This window comes from Centrocercus urophasianus, unplaced genomic scaffold (assembly GCF_019232065.1).
Source record: "Centrocercus urophasianus isolate 14NV4802_14NV808 unplaced genomic scaffold, USGS_Curo_1.0 seq_21, whole genome shotgun sequence".
Taxonomy (NCBI): Eukaryota; Metazoa; Chordata; class Aves; order Galliformes; family Phasianidae; genus Centrocercus; species Centrocercus urophasianus.
Window position 1 is genome coordinate 12,718,587 of NW_024884767.1, and position 27,445 is coordinate 12,746,031.

The following is a 27,445-nucleotide window of genomic DNA, read 5'->3' on the forward strand; positions in this document are numbered from 1 at the left end:
GAAGGAGGCTGCAACAAGAACAACAGAATTATTTTAAAAATAAATATGAAACACCATGGAAATGTCTCAAGCTTTTTTATTAGCATTATCCTTAATGATGGGAAATACAGCAGTTTTCTGTAAAGTGTTTCTTAGCTTTTTTAAATATGGCAAAAAAAAAAAAATTCAAACATTTTTGTGAAAAATAGTTTTTAGTCATTTCAATTGAAAATTGTTTCGGAATTAAAAATGTTTTACCTGGACAAGTCCAAAAATGGAAGGAACCATATGGATATAATTTTTTTTTCCTTTTTGTTTTTTAAGATAACAAAGGTGGTTTTGTTATTTCAGAGAAGACAGAGATAACGTGTCAATTGGAGAAATCATCACAGCATAGGGAAGAAATTCAAGGTTGCATAATTACAAGTATATGTAAGTGTGAACCTTCAGAGTTCTTCACAGATAATTTTTATTAAAGCTACAATACCACCAACTGTTCATACAATATTAAAATGTCAGTTTCACAATAATTTTTCCAGTCTAAAGAAAAAAAAAACACACCAAAACCCAAAAAACTGGCATGTTCTGTTTATTAGAAAACCCAAGCACCAAGTAAGGGATTTCTTTACAAGCATCTAAGCGCTAATGTGAAATACTCGTTAGATTTTCTGATACTTTTTATGGATGAAACAGGAGCAACTTATGGTAGGCAATACTGAAGGAAGCCACAGCCCGGGAATGTTTTAGTGTTAGAGGCAATTTTCATAGCTCTTCTAGAAAAAAAATCAGAGCTGGAATCTTCCAAAGATCAAAGCTAATTTATCTCTTTTTAACTTCAAAATATATGGCTCAGGTGATCTGAAAGACAGGTCCTGAGAAAAAACACTACTTCTGTCATTAAAGGAAAGTCAAAAATAAAAAGCACATTCCAAAAACCAAACCACTGCCAGGAAAAAGAATAGCCATTTGACTGCAACGCTGCCATGTTCCCTGCTACTGAGCAGACACCTGAGACATGTTGGGACATGCCTTTTGCTAAACCCACGGAACACTACACAAATCTGTCCAGCCTTTATGTCGTTTCCATCTCATCCCAGCCTGTGAGAGAGCAGACAGTAAGTTCTGCAAATACCCAATCTACAGCAAACTTCAGAGTGTGTGAGAAAACGAAACCGTTTGGCAACTGTGTCATGGTTATAGCTTAAGGTTAAATGAGGCAATTATACAAGGAGCTTGCTAAGAGCCCAGGAAGACAAAGAATTCAGGCACCGGAGGCAGTAGCAGGCTGGGGGTGCATAAAGAGGCTTCTACCAGAAGAGCACACAGTTCTCCTTAATCTGGAGCAAAACTTAATATTTTTTTCTCTTGCTATTCATTTCTGTCAACTTGTAAGTGTGCTCCTTCTCCTCTGGGCTGGTCTGCTCTGAGACAGTAGCCTGTTATTACTGCTATCTGCTCCAGCAACAGAGGTCTGGTTGGTACGGGTAAGGAATACAGACCTCACAAAGTATTCTGATGTGTCATCACGATTCCACATAACAGGATTGTTGATTTTCTCCAGATTAGGAAAACTAGCTTCTACACAGGAAATTTAATGCCAGTTACTATCAGAGCCCCTGAATTCTCAAGAAGAAAAATAGACATGAGTTCCTCTGCCCAGCCACTGAAAAAGGATAGGAATAAGCCACTCTTGGCTCAGCAGCAACATCTGTGGGGCTGGTGGCACAGTGCCTTGAAGCACCCACATCTGTTGAAAGGTCTGTCCAGGCCTCATGCACTCCTAAATGACAATTTCCCCCTTCTTTTCTTCCTTTGAACTTTAAACCACTTACTGAACATTTATCGCAACTCACTTACTTTCACCCCTGTTCTTTTCATTTTTCCTATTCATACGCTTACTGTTGGTTAAATATATTTCTAAATTAAAATCTTATAAAAATGTAATACTGGATACTGCATTTTGCCTCAAACAAAGCAAAACAGTTCACATGCAAAATTCACTGTTGCAATTTGTTTTCATATGCCACACGCAGGATATCACACAAACATCATTACATGTTAGGATGTCAGTAGCAATTCTAGCCGCTCCACAGCTCCATAAATTAATGTAATCAGGCTTGACATTACTAAACTGTTCATTAATATGAACAAATAGGGAAAACTCAACTAGGAAATCAAATGTATCTCCTAAGTTTAGCATGTCAGGACTTAGCTCCTAATGGTTGAAAATGGAGATCATATGAATACCGATACACCTCTCAGTCTGGGTGACAGAAAATTTACAAGCGACTGCACATTGCATTGTCTTGAAACTACTGGGTATTAAGAATATGTTTTAAAGTAACAATTAATAAACTGAATTTTGTTACAGAAGAAAGTAGGAAGGCAGTCTGCATTCTTCCCACCAGAAGTGCACAGGTTTATTCTTTTTTTTTTTTTTTTAAACCCATTCCTTCCCGAAGTAAATTTTTTTTTTTTTTTTTTTTTTTTTTTTTTTTTTTTTTTCTGGAAAGAAACTTCTAAAATTAACACTGTATGTGTTTCCCTCATCATTCTGCTCATTGCTTTGCAACCTGAAACTACTTTATTCCATGATGTGGGAAAAAAAGATTTTTTTTTCAAGTGTATTTTGTAAAACTGCCAGATGAGAACACCAGGATTTCTGTACAGAGGCCATCGTGCTCAGACTTACCTTCTCTACTGAGCTAAAACAACCAATTTCCCAATTTGAAGGAAAGCATGGTAAGATGAGTGGAAATGAAAATAAATGCTTTAGACCTGTGTCTCTGTGTGAGCACATAGGTTTAAAAACAAAATTTCTGTGATATACCAAATATTATCTCCCATGTGAAGCAATCCATTTTCTCTTTTGTGTTACAATCAGATTCATCTACATAAGAAATGGAACACTTATGATTTTTCTGAGAAGCATGTGAGAGTCTGTGTCTAAGATGAGCTTCTTGCCATTTTAATTTTAGAGCAGTATTACAGTATTCCTTCAAAGACTTCAGATATTAGGATTAATAAAGCAGTACCAATTTTAAAAAGCAAATTTCCTTACTGTTTCTTTTTCCTACTCTGTCTTTTTTGAATAAGTGCACTTTACCACACTCTGTGTTATTTAGTTTTGAGGGAAAATGTTTCAATTTTATCAGTTTGTGCCATCTGGTTCACCTTTTGTCAAGTACAAAAAAAATAAATTGCATCTATTGTTTGTTAGGATCATCCAGAGAACAAAACTGTACAAAATATAAGGAAAAAATGAACCATAAAGCGATAAAAATTGAAAGGATTATTTATGGTGTGGTGTTACAACATTAGCTTATTTTGTTAAATAGGCCACTTTCCATTAGAATAGTGTGCCTCTGCTTTAGAGCCTAACCACAATATTCACCCTTTCCCTGTATGCACTTAGAAGCTATTCAGTGCCCTAAGGAACTCTAATTAAACACAGTGTGGCATCCAATGCTGACAGGAAGTCTTAGGGACATTTAACTGTCCTTTTGTAAGACATACAATAAATACTTTGAAAGTCATTTAAGCTACAGAATGAAAGAAAGAAGGGAAGGGAGAGAGGGAGGAAGTAAAATCAAAACAAACTAAAGATCCCTGGTTATATCAGGGATGTCCAACAGCTGCAAGAACTACTTGCCAAAAGCCCAAAAGCCATTGCTACTTTGAAAATCAATTTACATGTATCCTTAAAAGGATCAACAAATGTCTTCTTTTGCTTACAATTTATTTGGTAGTTTAATATAAATTGCTTCACCGAGATGTCCAAACCCAGACACCTGCTGCTGATCTTGAATTTGTTGGAAGAGGGCAAATTGGTGTCACATTTTTTACAAACTCAGAGTTGTGTGCTGCTCTTGGCCATACATGCACATCTCAGAATTTCTCTGCAGAGTAGAAGGGATGCTTTCCCAGCCCACTATGGTACTATGGGTAAATTCTCTAGACACAAACCATCAACTATCTTTAATATCCATCTGTAGGTTAAACTTCCAAATTTTGGAAAGGCTTTGGAACCTTCTCTTAGGAAAGAGAAGGTTCATGTGCTTTGTTGTACTGCCTGCTTGGTTCCCATATACAAAAAACAAAGTGGTATGCATTACATTTATTACATATTCCACCCATTTAAAAGGGTGCTATTGCTGTACAGCTAGGAGAAGGTGTTTCCCCAAATTTAACCCAAAGTCAGCTTAACTGTAAGAGCAGACAAAAGTGTAATTAACTGACACTCCTTCCTAAACTGTTTAGAAGCCTTGACCAAAAGCAGGCAAGTCCCATAAGCATAACTTTTTGGCACTGCAATCAGGCTCTCACATAGTGCAGCGCAAAATAGCTGCAATTACACTGTAAAATTCAGGGGCATTTGATTTCTATAGTATTTCAATAGTATGACAGAGAAGGTACAGCTTTTCTGGAGGTTTGTTTTTACTCACTTTTGCATGTGCTTGGCGTAATTTTGTGGAAGTTTCTGAACTAGTAAGTAGTAACAGAATGAAATAAAATATTAACCAATTTTTCAATGTTCCCTGGCAACTTCTTTCTTCTGTTCATTCCTTCCTTTAAAATGAAGGAAAAACCAGCCACTTGCAATAGTTTCTTCAGATAACAAGTTGCAGATAATACAGACACAGCTTCTGGCTTCCAGTGCATGTCTCAGGGTCACACCTGGTAAGATTGAATATTGGCTAGGAGAAACATAATCTCTGCTCTGAATAATAGAAAGAAGGCTGTCCTATGCACAGACATTGTGTCTGCTCCACAGTGTTAATCATGTTAGTTACAATACACACTTGATGTTTAAATTAATTAATTTTCTAAGTCCATGTTGAACTCATACTTCTATCACTGCATAACATAGATCCTTCACAATTTAATCACTAATGCTTAGAAAATGTGTAAATGGAAGATTAAAGCCAAGTAAATAACGTAATGTGGGAAGAAGCCAGAATCTTGTGTGGTACCAAGTAACCCAAACCAGTACTTCTGCCTTGAATTACACATTTTCTAGGTTTTTCATGAGAGAAAAAAAAATGGTGTTGTTCAAAATAACAAATGCAAGTGTAGAATAAAATGTCTCCATTCCCATTACAGACAGCTAACTATGCTTCTTCTGAGTCTATCATACAGCTCTGGACCAAACAATTTTCAGTTACATACTTGTTTGTGACAATATAATTATGAGCCCTACTAGGATACTGTGTAAGTGGAGTAAAAAAAAAAATAATAATAATTACTACACCCAAAAAAATTACATTCTAAAGTAGATAAGAGAAATATGTCATGAAAAAAGAAGAGTTATGGCTGATTCACTGAAGCCTTGTTATCTACAAATTTCTGGTCTCAGCCTATGCAGTTTGTAAAAGGACACTTAAAGAGGTGGACCAGTAGATCTGCGGTAGTGGATCAAAATTCTCTGATAAGAGTCTGTGTCTCACACCAAGGTAAAATACAGACTTCCCTCCAACTCTGAAATTAAAAAGGAAACTAACACACAGAGGCTAGAAAGAAACTGCAGCATGTTCCAGCCAGATCCCCAAACTGGATTGTGAGAGAGAGGGCCAGGAAATCTGCCAAGGCAAACATTTGCTGTTTAATGTGGACCAGCTTGGGACAATTTTTGCCTCAGTTCCTCATTTGTTAGATAGGAACAATATTCCCACCTTTCAAGAGAGAGAATGCACCCTAAACATTTTGAAGTTATCTGATTGCTAATAGTGAAAGGCACAGAAATTCTGAAGATTGACCTTATATCCATTTGATGTATAAGAAACGGAGAGACAAAGGTTAAACAAGCTGCTGCAGTCACACATGGAGACAGGAGCATAGCCAGAAATTGAATCCAGACCTCTGAAATTACAGTCCAGTCTTTTAACCACAAAATTCTTCTTCTTGCTTGATTAAAGCAGGAAACCAGAACACAAAGTATGTGCTTATTCTCCAACTTCAACATGGTACCACAAATATCTATAGAAAAATATATATACTTCAGATATGGTCATCTCAGTTAAGTGTGTATTCTGAAACAAAAGGCAAATATTTTTTTTACAGCAAACATTTTTTTCAGGAGTAGTCTGAAATAGTTTTATGATTTGTATCAGTACTCCATATCTTAACATCATGTAGTGCACTGCGAGTTAAAGAGTTAATGATGCAGTTCTGTGGATTGTTCTTAGTTCCAGTTACTTGGTCTCAAAAAAGCAAACTACAGCTCTCAGAAGACTTCATAATTGCATTTCTGTTTTCCATTCAGAGTGAAGGATAAAACTGACTGGGAGGCACAACACTGTCTATTTCTCTGCCCGCTTTGCTGTGTGTTCTCCCTATCTGTCTCACCTACAGCATTAGAGCAAGGTCTTTGGTTTGAGACACTCTGTCTCTCATTTTATTTATTAGCTTCAATTCCAATTATATTGTATTTTATTGTATTGCCTCTCATTCCACTATCATATTTAGTGAATTTGTTGTTTTTCTTAGCTTGTTACCACTGTTTCTTTTTGTTTCATCTAGGTCCATCTCCCTATCTTTTCCCCTCTCCCCTCAGGGTGTGGGAGTGTGAGTCCCTTCGTCCCCTGTCACCGAACTAGGCTGAACCAGGCCGTACCTAGCACGTGATAGAAGTCCTGTTTTTTAACACCTAGTACCTAGTGCCTGAATAATTGTAAATTCTGATTTGAAATAGCCTTGTATTGGGTATAAAAACATCTGTTAATGTGAAATGTAAGAAACATCCTGTGCCTGAACTACATTTAGACTAGAAAAGAGTTTTTGCCTCTCCAAGGAAAGGAAAGAGATACAAGTGGTGGTGCTGCTGTTCAACTGTAGGGAAGTTTTTCTCCTTTGTAAAGTGTTTACTTTTACTTGCCAGACAGATCCAGTTAACAAAATGTTTTTTGCCCACAGCTTCAGCTCTCTTCCTGGATGACCTCAGACATGGACAGGGAGGTGAGCTCAGTTCAAAGTACTCCAGTGTCCCATTCCCTTTCTTCCTCTTTTTCAAGGTCTCACAGCCTCTTTTCCAGCTTGCGATAATGTGCAAATTTATTACATACTTGCACCCACAACAAGGCTGTATGACCACCTCTCACATCAGACACAAGGTCACCACTGCAAGGGCACAGGTGTGCTTTGTCTACATAATAAACGTGGGCTATGCAAGCTCACCCTTACCTTGGGATTCCTCATCAGTCTTAACTCATATGAGCAGTTGGACTAGATGATCTTTTCAAGGGTCCCTTCCAACTTAAACAATTCTATGATTCCATGTTATTAGTCTTCAAAGACATTCTATTTTCAATCATTTGAAAGAATTTTTTTCTCATCTACAGTTTTTTTCTTATTTTCAACTGACTGATTTTCTGAGTTCTTGCTATTAACACACACTGCCTGAATGAAACAATGTTTGTGAGGACTGCAAATTTATTCTGAATTGTTTGTATCTCAAAAGCTCCTCCCCAAGGTAATGGCAACTGCTACTTAATAAAGATGTTTCTTCCCACCTGTTTTTCCTTACAATTGTTAAGTAGACAGTCATCTGTGACTGAAAATTTAGAACCAGTATTAATCAGAGCTCAATTAATAAATGAATTCTTATGCTTTGAAATCCTAGTTCCCGTACGCAGCACTTAGAAGAAGACATTCAGCTCCTGCCATAATAAGCAGACCACACCAAGTACACATGTGAAAAGCATAGCACTTGTAACAGAGCGCTCTCGTGCTCTTTTCGTTTCTGCTAAAACCTTACCATAGTTTCCAGAAGACTTTACTGCCAACAAATTGTTTGGTATCCTCCATCCCAAATCCCCTCAAAGAAGTTTCCACTACTGTCAAAGACTACATGAGGAATGATGTCTTCAAACCAGAAATTTGCCTGATCGGTAAAATTTAATCTAACTTTTCAAGTTAAGAGAAAAGTAAGTTAAACTACTGAAGTCTTCTTAGAATAATATTGTCTTGTAAGAGCAGCATCTCAGGAAGGGAAGGCAGCTGCTTCTGCCTTTCTATTCTTAGATTCGAAGAGATTTGCATCCATTGCTTAAATGTAAATTATGCTAAAATACCATTCTCTGATATATACAATCCAATTTTTTAATGTCCACACATTCACACCTTTCTCATCGGACAGAACAACTCTCTTGAGAAGGGAAAAAGTAAGTGATGTTACTAATGCAAAAAATATAGCAGCATTAAGCAGGAAAAGAAAGAATTCACCCTGCTGGCTGGTATTATAGTAGTGCAGTCCTCTAGTAACACGGTCCTTTCTACAGAAAAAGGCTGCTCAGAGGTAGTGTTCTTCCTTGTGGTTTTTTGTTTGTTTGTTTTAGTTCCTTTATAATCAAATTTCTACTAGCTATTAATTTTTGATAAATAATTTGGATAGATTATATTTTCCATTTCTATAGAATTGTAACTTTCTGTAACTTTCACAGAAGATAAATACTTCTTCAACCTCTCCAAAAGACAAAACAAAACCATAAAACAAACAAAACAACACAAAAAGAACAAGAAACAACAACAGAAGTTCCTAACTTGCACACAAGGTGTTCACTTTGAAAATGTTGATGAAATGTTCACATTTTGTTTTTAATGGAAATGTCTTGACTTCAGTACAAGAAATTCAAGGCCCTTTTTTTGCACTGCTAAACATGACTTCATAATGCACATTTTATCTACAGCAATTCTAAATTTTTAGATAATTTCTAAGCAATTTCATAGCAAAATAATTTCATAGCAAAACACATGGGATACGTAAAAATACCTTGCTAGATGTTATCTGTATAGATAAAGGTTTTTATCCTGTAATATTCCATTAGGTACCATTTAAACCAAGATACAGTGGTTTTAGGTTTCAAAACTTTCAATTAAGCATGTCTTTTTGGAAACATTAATGCCAGGAGGAATGGCACTCTGGGAGGTTCAACACCAGACAGCGTTGTGTAGCCAGCAAACGAAGAGCCCACTGTTCTATATCAGCCCCTTCTAAGCATCTAGGTATTTCAGTAATCATTTTCCCCATTTCTTTTCTCTGGTTTATAAGTTTACTTGCACAATTTTAAACAAAATATTCAATTAAAAAAAAAAATAAAAATAAACTAGCACTACCAAATTATAGCATTTTATTTGCAAGAGTCATGGAGCAGAGGAACATAGGAACAACTGTAAGGCACAGGAAGAGAAAATAGAAAGAAGAGTAATGTAAGAAGAAAGGATGTGAAAATTGCTAAGATGTACAGAACTGTTTAAATAGGAAGGTGCAAAAAAATGGAAATAGAAGTTATACAATTAGGTAAAAATATACCATTACTGCACACCCCTACACCTCATACGCTAATTCTCTCAAGACTTCTCTCTCAACCTCCAAGCTCAGGCACTTTTTCTTAAGTTTCAGCTGTCTCTTCCATTTAGTGGATATGCAAAATATCTGCCAGCATTATACTTTTTAATTTTCATCTCACTTCCAATGGTAGGCCCAAAAACAAGATGGCAAGCTACTGCTTCAAGGTCCAACACTTATGTCATTAGTTCAGGATCAGTTTAGAGGTGTCATAATCCCTAACTAGTACCTAATTCATTGTTTTTCCCAAATAATTGGATTTTAAAAGCTATTTTTTTATTTTAACCAATCATTCAAAACCTGTATAAATTAATAACAAATTGATCAAACATAAAGTAAAGTAGGAATGAAAGGTACTACCTAAGAAGTATTAATTCAATTCCCCTTTTAGTGGGCAAGTAATTAAGAAATTTGTAACAGTTATTTTTTTCACTGTCACAACTTGATTATGAAAGTATGTTACTTGTAGAGCAGCAATGATCTAATGTCCAATGCATGAAAAGCTGCTGGAAAATACTATGGAAACCAAAAGAAATAAGATGAATTATTTCTCTAACAATATGAAATTAATTAATGTAGAACCTAGATTCCAGCATTTTACCTTGTTCTTAGATCTCAGTACTCTTCAGCTGTATTTGAGAACAGTGTTCTCTGAACTTAAGTTCAGTGCTTCAGTATGTGTATTTTAGTTCACTATCTCTTGTCTCAGTCACTGCCTTTCCATCTTGTAAAAGATCACAAAGCTTCCTGGCAACTCACTGATTTCCCTTTGTAGGGCAATTGTAAAACAGTTTTCTGAAATAAATTGTGTGCAATCTTAAATAGGATTTCAGTTACTAGAAAAATCATTACATTTTTTTCAGTACACAGTTTTGAACAGCTGAATAGCAATCAATTTCAAGAAAAATATGAAACCTTGTGAAAATTATCTAAAATCATTTGCACATACTACGCATACATAAAATTAAAGAATGTGGTATTATTTTCATATATGTAAGACTGTTGATTGATTGAGATATAAAGGGAATGGAGTAGTGGTTAGACCATTGCAGCCATGTACGGCACTGCCACCCAAGTCATTGGCACTTCAGTACTCACAAACACTGATTAGAAATATACACTTGAAAAACATCCACGTGTCTTCACAAAGTTGCTTTACTACATTACCAATGGTAACTTCACGCAATTAACACAGAAAAGGTCTCATGCTGCATTTCTTGTGTCATTAACTGATAGGCTGCAAAACCTATCTAAAGAAACTACACAGTACATGTTATTGAAACTAAAACTAATACATAAAGCAAGCACTGAGCTGATCTATGCTAATCTTTATGACTGCATCTGCAAGCGAGCTGAAATAGCTAAGAAAAATCACTAAGTCACCACTGAAGTCAAAATGACACCTAACAAACAGGGGTTACTCAATTGTTCAAAGAGAAGATTTTAATCCTGTTTTATCTTACTTTTCAAGCCACAACAGTATGACATGGGTAGATTTACAACTGCAGCAACCAAAGCATTTTATCCATTCATTTTTAACCACTCATCCAGCCAGTACTTGCCCTGTAAATAAATAATGTTCAAACATCATGACTCTGTGGTATTCTGATTGTTAAAAATATGAAAAAAGCAAAGATAAACTTCTCAGAAACATCTGACCAAACTCAAACTCACAGAAACATAATGCTATTCCAATCAGTCATCTGTGAGTTTTCAATCATACTGGATATTTTTAGCAAAAACATTGTGGTCAAAGGCAGTATTTACTGAGTTTATGAAACAAATTCTTACAGAACAAAATTGGTCAGAGTACATTAAGTAATTTTCCAACATGTACTTACTGAAGATTGTGATTTGGGCTGTTTGTTGGACCTGCAAATATAAAATAAACAAACATTGCTCGCAAATTTGGCTCAAGGAAACTGCATAAAAAAAGTCAATAGCAAACTGTCTCTTCAAGGAAAGTTAACCTCAAGATTCAAACAAAAGCCTCTAGGTTCCCACAAGTAATTACATACTGCTATTTTCAAAACCATAAATAAAAATCACACGTATCTTCTGTCTGTTCAGGCAGAAACCTGCATGGACATTATTTCTGCTGCAAAATATCTGCTGCCATAAAAACACAGGCTGTTAAAGGCCAATATGTTATCTAGACACACCCTTTTCACCTTTCTGAGCCCTACCTGAGCATTCCAATCAGTTTATGGTACAGCAAGGTTAAGCACCTAACCTTTGTCAAGCTGAGAACAAGGACGGATAGCCAGTGCTTAATGAATCACTACAAACAAACAATTGAGTAGTCATTATCATTAAAAAATCAGAGGAAATTTTAGGAAATTGTGTCTTGAATTATTTTTTTCATGGCGTTAGAAACACAAGAAAAAGAAATAAAACCTTTGCTTCCAGATGGAATGATCAAGTCTTGAACAGCCAATGCAAGTACTTCTTATTAGGCTGTGTACCTTTAGCTCTCAAAGAGCAGAACTTGAAGCCAGGCTTCACGGAGCAGTACAAACATGATATTTCACAAGGATGGGCTCAGCAATACTGAACACCACCTGTTCAGCATTTTTTTTTCTTCAACAGAAATTAAAAGTTTTTTCCATCTGCATTTACTTCCTTTTATTACTGGTGAATGGGTATCATGTTTAACTCACTGAGCTCTGTGCTAGGGAAAAGGTGCTTGGCAATAGCTTTATTTACTCTCTTTCACACTGAGAATTCTTAAAACGTAAATTTATTTCTTATTGTATTACTAGAAAAACTAATACCTAGCCTATAATGAACTACAAGCAATTATAAAACCCAGAAACTCACCAAGCCTCACAAACAGCACTCCTGTTGCTGTTATCGTCTTCATCCCATTAGAAGCCACACACTGGTAGTATCCTGTGTCTGTTGTATCAAGATCTTGGATTCTCAGACGTGAACCATAATCTGTTTTTCTTATGATGATACGCCTCGGCTCCTGAACCACTGGAGCATCATTTTTTAGCCATCTGACATTTGGAGATGGATTTCCTGCTACTTTGCAGTGGAGGATCGCTGTCTGCCCCTGGACTATGGTGATATTGTTTACTGGTTCCAAAAAGGTCAAAAAGTAACCTAAAAGGGTAAAAGGTCAGAAAAGTTAAAACTTTGCTTGGCTTGGGATAAAGGCCAAAGGTTTTTTATGAGTGGATCTTGGCAAGAGTTGCAGTTTTCTTTCAAGTATATACCAAAAAAAAAGAAAGGTCCCAATTCACTGTCCTAGGTATATATCCAAATTGTCTCTGATTGACTTCACGCTTCTCTGCAGGTAAGTATGTGGACCAGAAGGTAAAGCATGAACTAATACTATTACAATTTTATCTTCTTTCACCTATTCTGAAGCTGCATTTTTAACTGATTATAAGCTGCTATTTTTTTAATGTCAGTCCCAAAATAGTGCTAAAATGGACTGTATGCACATTAAGTAATCAGGTTTCATGGGTTTTAGATTTATAAATGGAAAATAAAAACACTAATTTGTGATTTGTTGAAAGCAATGGGTTTGTCAGAAAGCCTTTACACTACACCAGTAATTTCAAGTGATAAAAAATTGAACAACGGGTGGAAGCACAATGTAAAAACACTTTTCAGTAATAAGTTCTATAGGTTATTATTTTTAAATTTAGTTTGTTCTTACAACTGATGCATATCAGCCACTGAAAGCTTGAGAGCATTTAATTTCTCTGTAATAGTAAAGGGATTGTCAAAACACATCAGAAAAGTATCCATCTGTCACCTTAATGTTTGCTCTGATGAATTTACATTATCTGGACTCTGCATTAGATGCACTTCATATTGCCCTTCATAATTATGTCAACTGAATCTAAATAAAAGTTAACTTCGATAAATGTCTACAAGTGCCATTTCCTGCTGAGTTAGAAAATTTCGCAGTTTTTAAATTAGGAAATAGCACATTACTGTGTAGGAATCTAATACTAGAATATAACAGTCAACTTTTTCAGCCTAATTGCTGAAATATTTAAACAAAATGGATGCTTGGTTTTTATTTACATTTAACATGACCATGAAAATCAGTTTTCCTGTAATAGATTTTAGTTGTAGCATTGGAAAGAGGAAAGAGGAACGTGTGACAGTAGAAACATCAAAATATTCTAAGTTTGGAAAGCAAAATTTTGCTGAAAAATTGGGTTTTACTGAGCATTACACTGTTCCCACAAAGCAACTCGTACTCTAGAGAGTATAATATGAAAATACAAGGTAGACAAGTGTGAATTTAATATGTCAGTACACAGAAAATTAAGTAAGATCTAAATATATTTCTATTCTCTACACAACACTGCTAAGGAAAAATATTTTGTTAGCTTTTCCATTATAAATATTTTTTTCTTTCTGTGTGTAATCTTACATTAATTTTCCCCATTTTGATTGAATACAGAATATATATATATTAAGGCATAGTTTTAAAAAAAGGGGGCAGAGGAGATAAAAACTACAATGAATGCTTTCTGCAAGGTCTTTCCTATCATTTATTGTGGTTCACAGTCCACAGCTGCAGTTAAGAGTTACTAGGATTACATTCTGGCAGGTAAGAGGAAAACAAACTTCCTCCTGTCTTACAACAAATTATCCTGCCTGTTACAGGCAACAGAAAAAATTTACCAAAACTATAAGCCAACAATTGACATGCATAAGCATTTCTATAAACAAGACTCTACGATCCCCTCACAAAGCAGAAAAGGGTTTTCCATAGCTATTTCATTTTTAGTTCATTATTTGAAGAATGCAAAAAAATATTTTGTGAATTTTTCATAACCTGTAGCAGTTTATTTTCAAACAACACAGCTGAGGCAGGGTATGTGTGCAGGAACACAAGAAGTCAATTTGCAGTAATTTGAAAAATGTTCAAAAGAAGTCAGTTTGTGGTAACTTGAAATACATTCAAAAATGAATTGACATAGACAATAGCAAGACAGAAGAATAAATATATGAAAAGAAATGGAAAAGTGAGTGAGTAAAAAATTATTCTAATTCTAGCAAAAAACTAACAACACAGAAGAACGTGAAAGTACAATGACGTCCAGTCATACCAATGGTAGTGTGCTCTTGGGTGGAAGAAGATTGGAGTCAACAACACAAGGCCACAAGAGCATCAACTCAAGGAACAGCTCAGTGCCCACAGAGGTGTCTGAATATACACATACAAATGAAGAAGAAGATTCTTAGATGTAGCCAGTATGAGGTACAATTTCTTAGCCTGAAGTCATTCCTGATTACAAAGAAGTGAAAGAGGCAAAAAGAATGCTTTCCATGATGATGGGGCCAGTTGAGGACTGTAAACAAACTGCTCAGTGAGTGGTCTCTGCTTCTCTACACGTTCCTCTGCTTCTTTGCTGCACTTTTTGTTCCTAACACACAGGGATATGAAAAGTCTGCAGTATTCTTGTGCTGTGGTCAACTTTTGTGTTGCTGGCCGGCTTATAGTTCGCTTAAACATGTATCACTATATCACTTTTCCTGACTTAACCTGAGTTGAGTCTTCTGCTCAGAACAATTATGGATATTATGTTTAAATTAATCCAGCTGAAAACAGGTAGTAAATTTAATTATTAGGATCAAGAATTATTGCTAATTCAAGACTAAGTCAATACCAAACCTTGCTGTTATTCTAATTAAACTGGGATTGTTGGAGGAAGCAATCTAATACATAACTGAAGCAATACAAAATATTTCATATACATTTATGAGTAAGATGCCATCAATAATTCAAACAGAATTATTACCACCAAAATCAATGCTAAAGATTTACGAACTAATTCAAATACATTGTGATTGGATGCACTTCCCCTGAAGTCAGTGTAATCCACCTCCTAAAGATCAGAATTCAGATTTAGCTCATTATTGCTCCTGCCAATTATATTTTGTGCAGTGTTTTAAATTATCCTGTTATTACAAATGAAGTAATAAATATTTTAACCTGAGTTTTGAAGCAATTATGTTTTCGTCAAAATTCTGTGGATAAGCTTGGGAGCATTAGAGCAACACCTACCCACTGCCTCTGTCAGTATCCTTAAGAACATACTGTTTCAGCTTCATTTCCTCTTTGAAAAATGATGCTGAAGTCTGGCATTTGTACTTACAGAATCTGAAGTGACTGAGTGGGCAGCCATTACTAATGCTGTCCTGTTACTTGACACTGACTTCAAATAATATAAAATTGCAGATCTTCCAAACTCAGTGAAAATTTTTACCAATCATATTCTAAAGAACATTTTCCTTATTTAATTTCTGTGGTGATAATTAGAGGTTACTTTTTGTGATGTATGGCACACCACATTCACAATTTGATGCAATGATTTCGGAAAAAACGAACTAGTTCCCAGGCTAAAACAGTTGGTTCTAAAACCAACTTCTAAATATCTTTAGTTATTCTAGATCAAGTTCTGGCTCAGAGAACTTTGACAAGAGTTCTATTTTTTGTTGATTTCATTGCTCCTTCTCCCTATGTAGGTTTAAAAAACAATCAGGCATTACTAATTTTGAAACCAGCTTCATGATCATCTCTACAAGTAGCAATTACCAACAATTTGTAACTTGTTGTTTCAGAAATTCTCAATCCAGTTAAGTCTCATGTAATGTACTTATCAGTATTATCTTCCAAATCATAGAATCACAGAATCACAAGGTTGGAAAGCACCTACGAGATTATCTAGTCCAACTGTACTCCCATTACCATTACTAAACCACTGAGCTACTAAACCATATCTTGTATCGTCTGGATGACGTGCTGCGTGATGTGGTTTAGTGCTAGTGGTGGCAATGGTGATGAGGAGACGGTTGGACTGGATGATCTTATAGGTCGTTTCCAACCTTGTGATTCTATGATTCTATGATTCTATGATTGCAGCTCCTCATCCAGGCACCTCTTGAACACTGCCAGGGACAGCAACTCCACCACCTCCCTGGGCAGCCATTCCAGTGCCTGACCACTCTCTGAGAAAAAAAGTTCTTCCTCATATCTAATCTAAACCTCTCTTGATGTAATTTGAGGCCATTTCCTCAGGTCCTGTTTGTCACCTGGGAGAAGAGGCCAAATCCCTCCTGATCACAGCCTCCCTTCAGGAAGTTGTAGAGTGCAATGAAGTCTCCCCTGAGCCTCCTCTTCTCCAGGCTGAACAAGCCCAGCTCCCTCAGCCGCTCCTCGTAAGACTTGTGCTCCAGACCCCTCACCAGTTTCGTTGCCCTTCTCTGGACACGCTCCAGGGCCTCAATGTCTTTCTTGTAGTGAGGGGCCCAAAACTGAACACAATAATCGAGGTGCAGACTCACCAGTGCTGAGTACAGGGGATGATCACCTCCCTGCTCCTGCTGGCCACACTATTTCTAAAGCAGGCCAGGATGGCACTAGCCCTCTTGGCCATCTGGGCACACTGTCAGCTCATGTTCAGCCGAGCATCAACCAAAACCACCAGGTCCCTTTCCTCTTCACAGTCATCCAGCCACTCTGCCCCAAGCCTGTAGCGCTGCATGGGGTTGTTGTGGCCAAGGTGCAGGACCTGGAACTTGGCCTTGTTGAACCTCATCCTGTTCCCCTCAGCCCTGCAATCCAGCTTATCTAGATCCCTCTCAAGGGCCTCCTAGTAGAAACTAAAGAAAGAAGAGCTTAAGTGTCTTGCCCAAATTCACAGAATGTCCAATTAATGATAGAAATAATGAAAAATCTGAGTAATAATTTTCTAGATACAAGAAAAGAAACGCAAAACTGCATAAAATACAAAACATTCTTCAGATTAACATTGTAAGACTTATCAGTTTTCAAACTATTAGAAATATATATAATATCATTTGCTTAAAAAGAAATGTGGCATTTTCATTCCTTCAGCTCTTTGTTTTTCCTTTATTTCTGCCTATCCACTGTTTTCATTTTTACCCTCACTTAACTCTTCTCTCTTTTTAAAATTAAAAGAACTTCTGCTTTCTCACTGCAATTTTTTCAACTGACAGCCTTTTATGATGGCATTTTATTTTGAACATTAATAAAATTTTATGTATTTCCAACACATTCTTTTTTTCAAAGTAATTCAAGTTTTCATTTGGTTCTAATTCCACCATCTCCAATAAGATGGGCATAATTTTTCAGGGAAAAAAAAAAACCAAAAACACCCTCATACTTTAGCTTACATAATGACAATGCTCTAAATTCAGAAGTATAAGGAATGACTTGAAGATGATGACACCACTCTCCAAGATACCGCATTGTGAATACAGTAATAAGTGTATTCATAGAATTGACAGGTAATCTATGAAGAAAATTAAACACTTGCAGAATGTTTTGGGTTTATATAATATCAGAATACTGAGAGAAAACAAAAATGAAAGTTGCTGAAATAGAGAATTTCTTTCCAGAGATATATACAGCAATATTATTAAAAGTAAAAGAGTTTAGGGGACACGTATCACACCATCACACCTCAGTGGATGGCTGGATTCCAGTACAGTTGTTCCTTCCACACGTAGATCATGACTGGAAAAACACTGAGAAGTAAGTCTTAGCTCAGGGGGATGGAGAAGCCTAAGAATCCTGATTTCTTGCACAGACCATTTTCCTAAGTACTAAGCAGTCTTCTCAGTTGGTTGCCCTTTAATGACAGTACAAGGATGAGCAAATCACTACAGTATGTTGGAGCTGGTTTAGGAAATGTAAGGAATGTTGGCGTGTCTCCCAAAATACGTGAGTAATTAAGGAGACTACACTGAGCTATACATTGCCATATGTTTCCAGATGAATTGATACCTTTCCAGCCCAATTTAATCTCATTATTTGCACCCTGTTTTCCTTAGTCTGTATGATCTCAATATACAAAAACTCAACCATGAACATGTAAAATAAAGTGATTTGTATCACATACATTTTTAGACAAGCATCTAGATGCTTCAGAAGTACTTTGGAACAGGTTGCAGCCAATTCAGTGATGAACTGGAATTGCCACTGAAATATTTCCATAATTTCAACATTGTCCCCCATACTTAAAACTAGTGAGATTATACTGTCTTATTTGCAGAAGAAAACCTATTTTTGAGCAGTATTTTCTCATACTGGGGTGAAGCCCAGGTGTTTTACTTGTCCCTGCTGTCCTGTCCTACTTGGTTGAACAGTGTTGTTTCTTGCTTTCTGAACCCTCGGAGGAAACTGTAAAGAGGCTGCTTCTCCAGCCATTGGCAACTGAGTATTTAGAAGCAGACTGTCAAGTATAAGGCCATGTAGGTTGGGTATAGACTGCCTAGAGGGTCATCAATTGTAAATGAAAAATTGCTGCTTTCAGAATATGTATGAGTACTTCCTGATATGTTGCTCCATGTCAAAACCAAAGAAACCAAGATATTCCAATCATAGCTGGGATTTATCATATAGGTATATGCCCCAAAATAAGTTCCCACACAGACTTGTGTAGAAACCAGAATAAAGACCAGAGGTTTGAAGCATCTTATGTCCTGGATCAGCTCATCTCACTCAGTATTTCTGCTGCTGCAAAGCTGCCCTTACTCATACATTTATTTAGCCATTAAAGTTAAAGCTCCAGTACTCCCAGATCTAATTTACGGCACTACTGAGTCTTATATACTATTATTTTCAGAGAGATTTTCTGTCAATTCTACCACCAGAAAACTAAAATAATAATAATAATAATAATTAAAAAATCAAATTAGAATAACTAAATATTCTTCAATAAGGAAAAGAAGGTCAATGTGGTACAAAAACTGAAGGATTCTTTCTACTTTTCTCACGGTGCACAAAAACTCTGAAATTAATCTGCAATGGTGTTTTAAAATAGAAACTGTTATGTTACTATGATAGAGAAGCACAGGGGTTAACATTTGAACTGAAGAAAGAAAATGTTCGATTTTTGCTTGTTGAGAGAATTTTGTAGCCACAAAAATGAAAGAGGAATAAAATGAGGCCATTTCCAGACCAGGCATGCTGGAAATTAGCAACTGAATCTATACCAATGAGTCATATATGAACAACGGTCTCTCTCTAATCCTCTCTCTCTCTCTCTCTCTCTCTCTCTCTCTGCGTGTTTTCCTGAAGGAAATAAAAAATCCTTATGATGTAGAAACATTTGAGATGTGATTAATTACTTCCTCAGACAGGTATTGCCTATGGCCTTAGGAAAAAAATAATTAAAATAAGGAAATAACTGTAACTCCTTCTGGGTAAGTAATGTCACATGAAAGAAACATTTTCTTTTATGTCTACACCCTTACAAATTTAGAAAGAACAGAACAGTAGAATGAAATTAAATTACTAGCTAAACACCTTTGGCCCTTGCAGCAGAAGGTAAACACAGACTTTTTCACATCAAAAGTAATGGGTACTTGAGTGTGAAGTAGCTTTGAGAAAAAATGTATACAATCTTGCTAACAGGAAGGACTGTTACAGAAATCTATTCCAATAATGGAAGATGAAGTTCAATCCTCTAAATAAAACTAGGAGCTTGAACAAGCAGAAAAACATTGGTAAGAGGAGCATACTGAGTCTTCCTCATAAATAGGAGGAGAGTGTTCAACATCAGTGAGATGTGGGATATCAGCAGGAACATGATTAGAGAAATGAAAAAATAAATATGCCATTTTTATATCCAATTAAGAATATGAATTAATGGACGATTAATAGAAGTTCTTGAAAAATCTTCTAATAAGCAGAGTCAAAATAAGAAATCTAAATTCCAGATGATGCACAACAAAAAAACATCATTTCATATGGGATGTCTACAACAACAGCAATGACTGTATTCCAAGGTCTTTCCTAAATGCAAGCATTATGAATAAATTCTGAGAAGAACATCTAGCCAGGATTTCAAAACTTTGCAGATTTCAACAGGTTCTCACCTTGCTGAAACTGCTGATGGTAAGGGAGAAAGTAGTTTGAGCTGTTCATGCTAACAAGAGTATCTGTCATTTTTCTATGTAAAGTGGTTGACATAAATTAAAAAAAAAAAAAAGAAAAGAAAAGTAAGAAGGGCTTCTGTAAGTATATTGGACTAAAGAGAGATTGCTGAATAAGATGGCAGTTGTTAAACAGGCTGGAGAAAAGGCCTAAGTACTGAACATCTTCTTTGACTAAGCCTTTACCAGCAAGACCTGCCTTTAAGAGTCAGAGACTTGAAAGGCAAGGAAGATGCAGGTTCTAGCCCTCTGTTCATTTTCTTGGTGGAAGAGGATCAGATTCTGGTGAGTACTTAAGCAACCTGGACATAAGTAAGTCCATGAAGGATGCTGGCAGATGTCACTGTGAGACCAGTTGTCAACACTGGAGGAAAAAGCAAGTGTGACTCCGACCTTCAAGGAAGGATGAAGAAGGACCAACGGAACTATGGTTGAGTCAGCTTCACTTCAATTTCTAGGAATGTGATGGAGTGTCTAATCCTATAAAACATTTTCCAGGCACAAGAAATGAATGAAAATCATCATGAGAAAGCATCATGGATTCACTAAGGGGAAGCAATGCTTGGCTAACTTGACAAGCTTCTATGATGAGAAGTTTATCCTGGTAGATGAGAAGAGAGCAGTGGATATTGTCTTTCTGGAGTTCAGTAAGGCCTTTGACACAGTGTCTAATAAGTCCATCATAGATACAAGCTGTAGACATACAGGCTGGATGAGTAGACAGTGAGCTAGATCAAGAACTGTTTGTGTGACTGAGTCCAGAGGGTGGTGATGAGTGGCATGAAGTCTAGTTGGAGACTAGTCACTAATGAAGTACTCAGGGAGTCAATACTAGACTCAGTCCTGTTAAACATTTTCATTAATCAAAGAATAGAAACATAAAATCATAGAATCCTTAGAATCCTGGAACGGACCTCTGAGGGCCATCTAGTCCAACTCCTCTGGAATGAACAGAGACACTTCAGCTAGATCAGGTTGCCTAGGGCCTTCTTTCTTTCAAGTCTTGCATTGGAAGTCTCCAGGGACGGGACACCAACCACAATACTAGATAGCATGTTCCAGTGCCCCACTCTCCCTCACTCCTTATATCTAGCTTAAATCTATCCTCCCTGAACTTGAAGTCATTTCCCCTTGTTCTATTGCCACAGACCATGCTAAAGAGTCTGTCCCCTTCATTTCTGTAGCTTTCTTTTAGGCCGCTATCAGGTCACCTTGCAGCCTTTTCTTCACGGTGAAGAGCCCCAGCTCATTAGAAAACTGAGCGAGGTGCTACAGTCCTCTGTTCATCTTCTTGGCGCTCCTCTGTACCTGCTCCAACAACTCCATGTCCTTATGCTGGGGGCTCCAGAACCAGATGCAGTACTCCAGGTGAGACCTCACCAGCGCAGAGTAGAGGGGTGGGAACACTTCTCTCAAGCAGTTCTAGGCACCTCAGTTCAAGGACAAGGAACTGGTTGAGAGAGTCCAGTGCAGAGCCACAAAAATAATTAAGGGAGTGAAGCATCTCCCTTACAATGTGAGGCTGAGGGAGCTGGTTATCTTCAGTTTGGAGGAGACTGAGGGGTGACCTGATTAGTGTTTATAAATAAGTAAAGGGTGAGTGTCATGAGGATGGAGCCAGGTTCTTCTCAGTGCCATCCAGTGATAGGACAAGGAGCAAACTGGAACTCAGGAGGTTCCACATAAATATGAGAAAAACTTCCTCATGGTAAAGTTGACAGAACATGGGAACAGGCTGCCCTGAGAGGCTGTGGGACCTCCTTCTCCAAAAACATTTAAATCCTGTGTGACCTAATCTAGGTGTTCCTGCTCCAGCAGGGTGACTGGATTAGATCATCTTTCAAGGTCCCTTTCGATCATTGATATTCTGTGATTCTATGTGAGTCTGTGACCTGCTGCTTGCACTTGTCTTGATGCAACCCACGATACTTTTGGCCTTCTGGGCTGCAAGCGCACATTGTCAGCTCGTCTTGAATCTTATTAATCAACAACCCCAAATCCTTCCCCTCTGGGCTGCTCTCAAGCCATTCTCCACCCAACCTATATCTGCTCTTGAGATTGACACAACCCAGATACAAGACATTGCGCTTTGTCTTGCTGAACTTCATGAGGCTGGCACGGGCCAACATGTCCAGCCTATCCAGCCTATTGGCATGGCATGCCTTCTCTCCAGCATGTCAAACCTACTGAGGGTGTACTTGATCCCATTGTTCATATCATCTACAAGGATGTTAAATAACGCTGGTCCCACTGAGGAACGCCACATGTCTTCACTTGGACATGGAGCCATTGATCACAACTCTCCTAGTGCAGCCATCCTGCCAATTCTTTATCTATCAAGTGGTGCATCCATCAAATTCATTTTTCTCTGATTGGTGACCAGGATATCATGCGGGACAGTGTCAAATGCTTTGCGTAAGTCCAGATAGATGATGCCAGTTTCTCTTCCTTTATCCACTGGCACTATAACTCCACCATAAAAGGCCACCAAGTTTGTCAGGCTTGCCCTTGACAAAGTCATGTTTGTTACCATCAATCACCTCATCTTTATTTTCCATGTGCCTTGTAGAGCCTTCAGGAGGATCTGCTCCATGATCTTGCTAGGCACAGAAGTGAGACTGACTGACCTGTAGTTCCCCAGATCTTATTTGACCCTTATTGAAAATGGGGGTAATGTTTCTTCTTTTCCAGTCAGTGGGAACTTCAGGACACTGCCATGACCTTTCAAATATGATGGATAGTGGCTACATGGCACCATTCTGATGGACAGTGTGGCAGGAAGGTAATAAAAGCAATATGTGTTTGAGTGATTTATATAGTCTCTCAGCACAAGTTTTGAAAACACTTAAAATTCATTCTACAGATTTCACTATCTTTGCTTAGAACAAGGAAGGCACAAGACTGCCTTTCTTACAGGTATGTATACACAGACAAATGAACAAATAACAACATGATTTTGATCGTCCTGAAAAAGAATGATTTTCCTAGGAGGAAAACTGAACTTAATTTTACCTTTAGGAGTAGGAATTGGTCTCTCAAGTCCATCGACATGGCTTAAGGGGTCATTTGAATCTGGAATTTCCATTTCACCTAGGCAAAGAATAAAAAGTTTTTATGAACTGAACTTCTGGGTTGATCTATCCCTTACAAAGAATTACGACAGTGCGTTAGCTAACTTATTCAGGCCAAATCCTATCTCCTGAGTAGCACAAAAGAATTCCTAATGACAAAATCAGGAAATATCCATACCATGTTAGAAAACATAAAATTCAGTCAGTTCTGGGGAACATCTTGTGCTCTACAGATATGGCCAGCATTGAAGTCCATTTTCCAGCTCACACTTAAAATAAAGGGATTTACAAAGGACTCAGGCATTTCCTCATCACTGGCCAACCAAAGCAAGCCATAACACAAATTGATGGACAACCTGGGTTGCAAAATAGCATAGATCTGTTTTTGAAATTACACTACAATAATGCAGATTCTATTTTTAGAAGTCAGGCTCAGGATCCTTGGTAGTTTTCTTATCCTTTTCTGCAACACATCACTAGAAAATATCTCCTAGAAATGAAAACAAAGTAACATAATAATTTTCCCTGATGATTTTACCAGTTTTCCACATGCTGAACTACAGTGAACTCATACTACATAAAGCACATAGTTGACAATTTTAAACTAAAATAGGAGAGGTTTAGGTTAGATTTTAGGACAGGCTGCCCAGAGAAGCTGTTGATGCCCCATCCCTGGAGGTGTTCAAGGCAAGGTTGGATGGGGCCCTAAGCAGCCTGATCTGGTGAGTGGCAGCCCTGCCCACAGCAGGGAGTTGAAACTGGGTGGTCTTTATTGTCCCCTCCAACCCAAGACATTTTATGATTCTGTAATTCCATTATATATCTGAGCAGGCAGAAATAATGCTGGTCTGCCAGCAGTTCTTGCAGGCAGTAGACAACACTTCCATGTTCCTTTGCTTTTGCAGTGTGAAATGATGAAGGTATTGCACATTGCATTATGTCGAATTTCAGCAGAGATACATCACTTCTCATTTTTGCAAGGAAAACTGAAATACACTTGTGTCTACTCCTTTCATTCTGCTTGACCTCCCTTAAATATCATGAGGAGATTAGAATGGGACACCAACATTGACCAGTTAAGGGGAAGACCAAACAATGGAGAAAAAGGAAGAGTAATAAAAACACCTCCTTTAATGCTGTATATTCAACTTTGAAATGCTTGTTTCCATTTCTTCCGTCAACTAGTGAGATTCATAACAGGAAAAACATTAAACCAGCCATCAGCAAAGAAATTTTTCTCTCTTTTCCCTCATTCCCAGACTCATATCTCTTTGTTTCAAGAAGCTTTAAAAAGCAAAGATGGTAAGAGGAGAAAGCATTTGCCAATTTGAAAATGTTTCAGTAATAGTTTTGTGTGATTAATTCTCATGTTTGACAAGCTTATGTCTGGCAAAGACATTTAAGAGAGAATAATTACAAACCACAGACAGCACCTACAAGCAACATCTCCATGACTAAGCAATGTTAAAATTGAAAATCCTTTATCTGCTAAATAAATTATAAATAAAAAACAGGCCTGTCACTTACATTGATGCCTTTATGAAAGAAACATTTATATTTAATGCAATTTGCAAAGTTCCAGTTGGACCATATTTATTCTGAGTTTTTAAGCTTAACCTTGAATTCACAGAATCGTAAGATAAGATGCCATAAAATCATCATAAGCATGAAAAAATAATTTTTTACACCGGAAATTCTTCTAGTTCAGACAATCAACAAGATACTACAACCAAATAGAAGGTTTTCACCTTGAATTAAACAGAAAAAAAGAATCCTCTCCTAGGAGAAAGACAACATATACCTGTTGAATATTGTCAGTGTTTCTGGAATTTAAATTCCCAACTTAATACATTTTTCTTTCTGGGATTGAATCCTCCACACTTTCCTCAACAGATAATAATCGTTGCAATCATTTTTCCTTAACTCTCGTGACTTCACAACAGACATTTCTTATCATGTACTATCGCCAATTTTCCACACATATATACATAAGATTTGCAGTTTTACACTTATTAACTTCTGTCCTTTTTCCCATTTCATTTACACAACATTCCAATCTGAGTATCCCACTTTACTTCTCTTCTACTTTCCTTTTTTTTTTTCCCCACCCCTGGCATTTTTCCACATCCTGCTGCTGCTAAAATGGGTGAAAATCCACAAAGGTGGAAAAGAAATGTCTAAAGTGTACATGGCTATCATAATCACACTCAATGCCATTAAAGAAAGGGAAGACAGGGAATGTAAAGAAAGATGTACTTGGCTAGGAAAAACAATGAGAAATGAAAAGTAATGAACACAGGGAAAATTCTTTCTCAATACAAGGGTTTGTTCAGAGCTAGTTATGACATGCAGAGCTAGTTGACATGCAGGACTTTGGTCTCAAAATTGCTAGTTCCAACAAAATGGAGCTCAGTGCTAAAAAGCAGTAAGAAGGACAAATTCAGTTAGCATTGGCTATTTCTGGGAAAAGAATAGAGAATAAAATTGAAAACAGCATTATGCTGCTGTATACATCTATGTTACTCTTTCATATATAGAATGTTGCATGTTACTGAGGTCCTCTCATCTTAAAAAAAGGACACAGTGGTGTAGAATGTTCCAGAGAAGAGCAATAAAAATAATGAAAATTACAGCAAAAACTTCTGTGCACCTGCTAGGATTCACCACTGAGAAGGAGGTGGTTGAAATGCTTTTCGATCATGAGATTCTTGGACTGTTGTTGAGATCCAGTATGTTCTCTTTTACCAATCTCTCAGTAAAAACATGGAAAATCAGCAAAAGGAAATTTCAGAAAGTGAAAGACCAAGCTTTCTGAGAAAAACTCTAGCCAGGCTGTGGTCAAAGTTCGAATGGATTACAGTTGAGAATGGACAAGTTAATAGAAGAAAAAAAGTATATGGAGCTATAACTAATATACAGAAATCACATGTGGATGAGGAGATTCTTGAGCTCAAAATGGCTAGAAGTTAGGAAAATACCTAGAAGTATGTATACAAGCCTCTCTTACCATTTTTCTCCTGCATTTCCCTTTCGCTTCTACTGGAGCAGTGACAGTCAAGGGGTTGACATCCGATCTGCTCTAGTATGATTACTGTCATATTTTCAACTGTATGTGTCCACTCTTCAGACTCCAGGAGAATCATAGCTCATTTCTGAATCTAAGGTCTACATTTGCAGTGCGTGTCAGGTAGAAAAGATAACCAGTTTCTGTCCTCCTTGAACATGAGCAGACAAGACTGCAGTATAACTCCACCTGAATGGATACTCCCCACATGGGGCAACGTGTATTTCATATTGATCACCTACCACATCCTCAGGGATATCCCTCTTTCTAGGGATGACACTGTCAAGAAAAACACAGATGCAGTAAATTGTACTTTTATACTGCTCATCTACAAACATAACTTCTTTACTTTTCTGAGCAACCGAGGAAGTTTTTTCAATGAAGGGAAAATTCCAAAATCAGACCAGAAACCATACTTAGTCAATATTCTATATTTATGGTGTGCAAAATGTAAGTTGATATTCCATTTCTTAGTCTTATATGTAGCAAATTTCAGCAAGAAGACAAGCAATACATAGAACATTTGTCCAGCTGAATATAAATAATTATTCCTGCTTTTGTTAATTCCCTTCTCCTGACAAATATGAGGAAGACTTGCTTATTGACAAAGATTCCAGGGTAGGTAGCTCTTCTTCAATTTAGGCACTGATGACCAACAAAATATCTAAGAAAACATCCTGTGTTACTGAGATAAGAATGTTCTAACACATGAAAACACAAAATCACCAGATAGATCACAACACCAACTCAGGCTGCATACTATTCTTCATGAAAGAACTGCATTTTTTCCTTCTGAAATGGTTATGAGTTTAAACATCATTCAATACTTGCTGGATTATTGCAATAAGCAGCATTCAAAATGAACAGACATCAAAACAAAGCATTAATCTTCATTAAAAGCTGAAATCCAAGCAGGCAGTTATTATAATTAATACCAGAGACAAACTGGGGCCTCAGACTCAAACAGGAAGAAAATAAGAAAGTAAGGTGTTTTCAACCAGAGTGGGCCTGATTAACTTAGAGAAGTTAAGAGTTGACTGATACAATGCA

General features: G+C 37.0%; 1 protein-coding gene across 1 annotated transcript in view; it reads right to left on the bottom strand.

Moving 5' to 3' along the window:
* Positions 1–27,445, bottom strand: part of ROR2 (receptor tyrosine kinase like orphan receptor 2) — a 151,905-nt gene that overhangs the window by 20,517 nt on the left and 103,943 nt on the right. Inside the window, exons 2-4 of the mRNA XM_042822929.1 lie at positions 23,273–23,350; positions 12,143–12,430; positions 11,164–11,194 (exon numbers count right to left, since the gene is read on the bottom strand). Of these exons, the coding sequence (XP_042678863.1) occupies positions 11,164–11,194; positions 12,143–12,430; positions 23,273–23,345 (392 nt within the window). The 5' untranslated portion in view covers positions 23,346–23,350. The remainder of the gene's footprint in view (positions 1–11,163; positions 11,195–12,142; positions 12,431–23,272; positions 23,351–27,445) is intronic.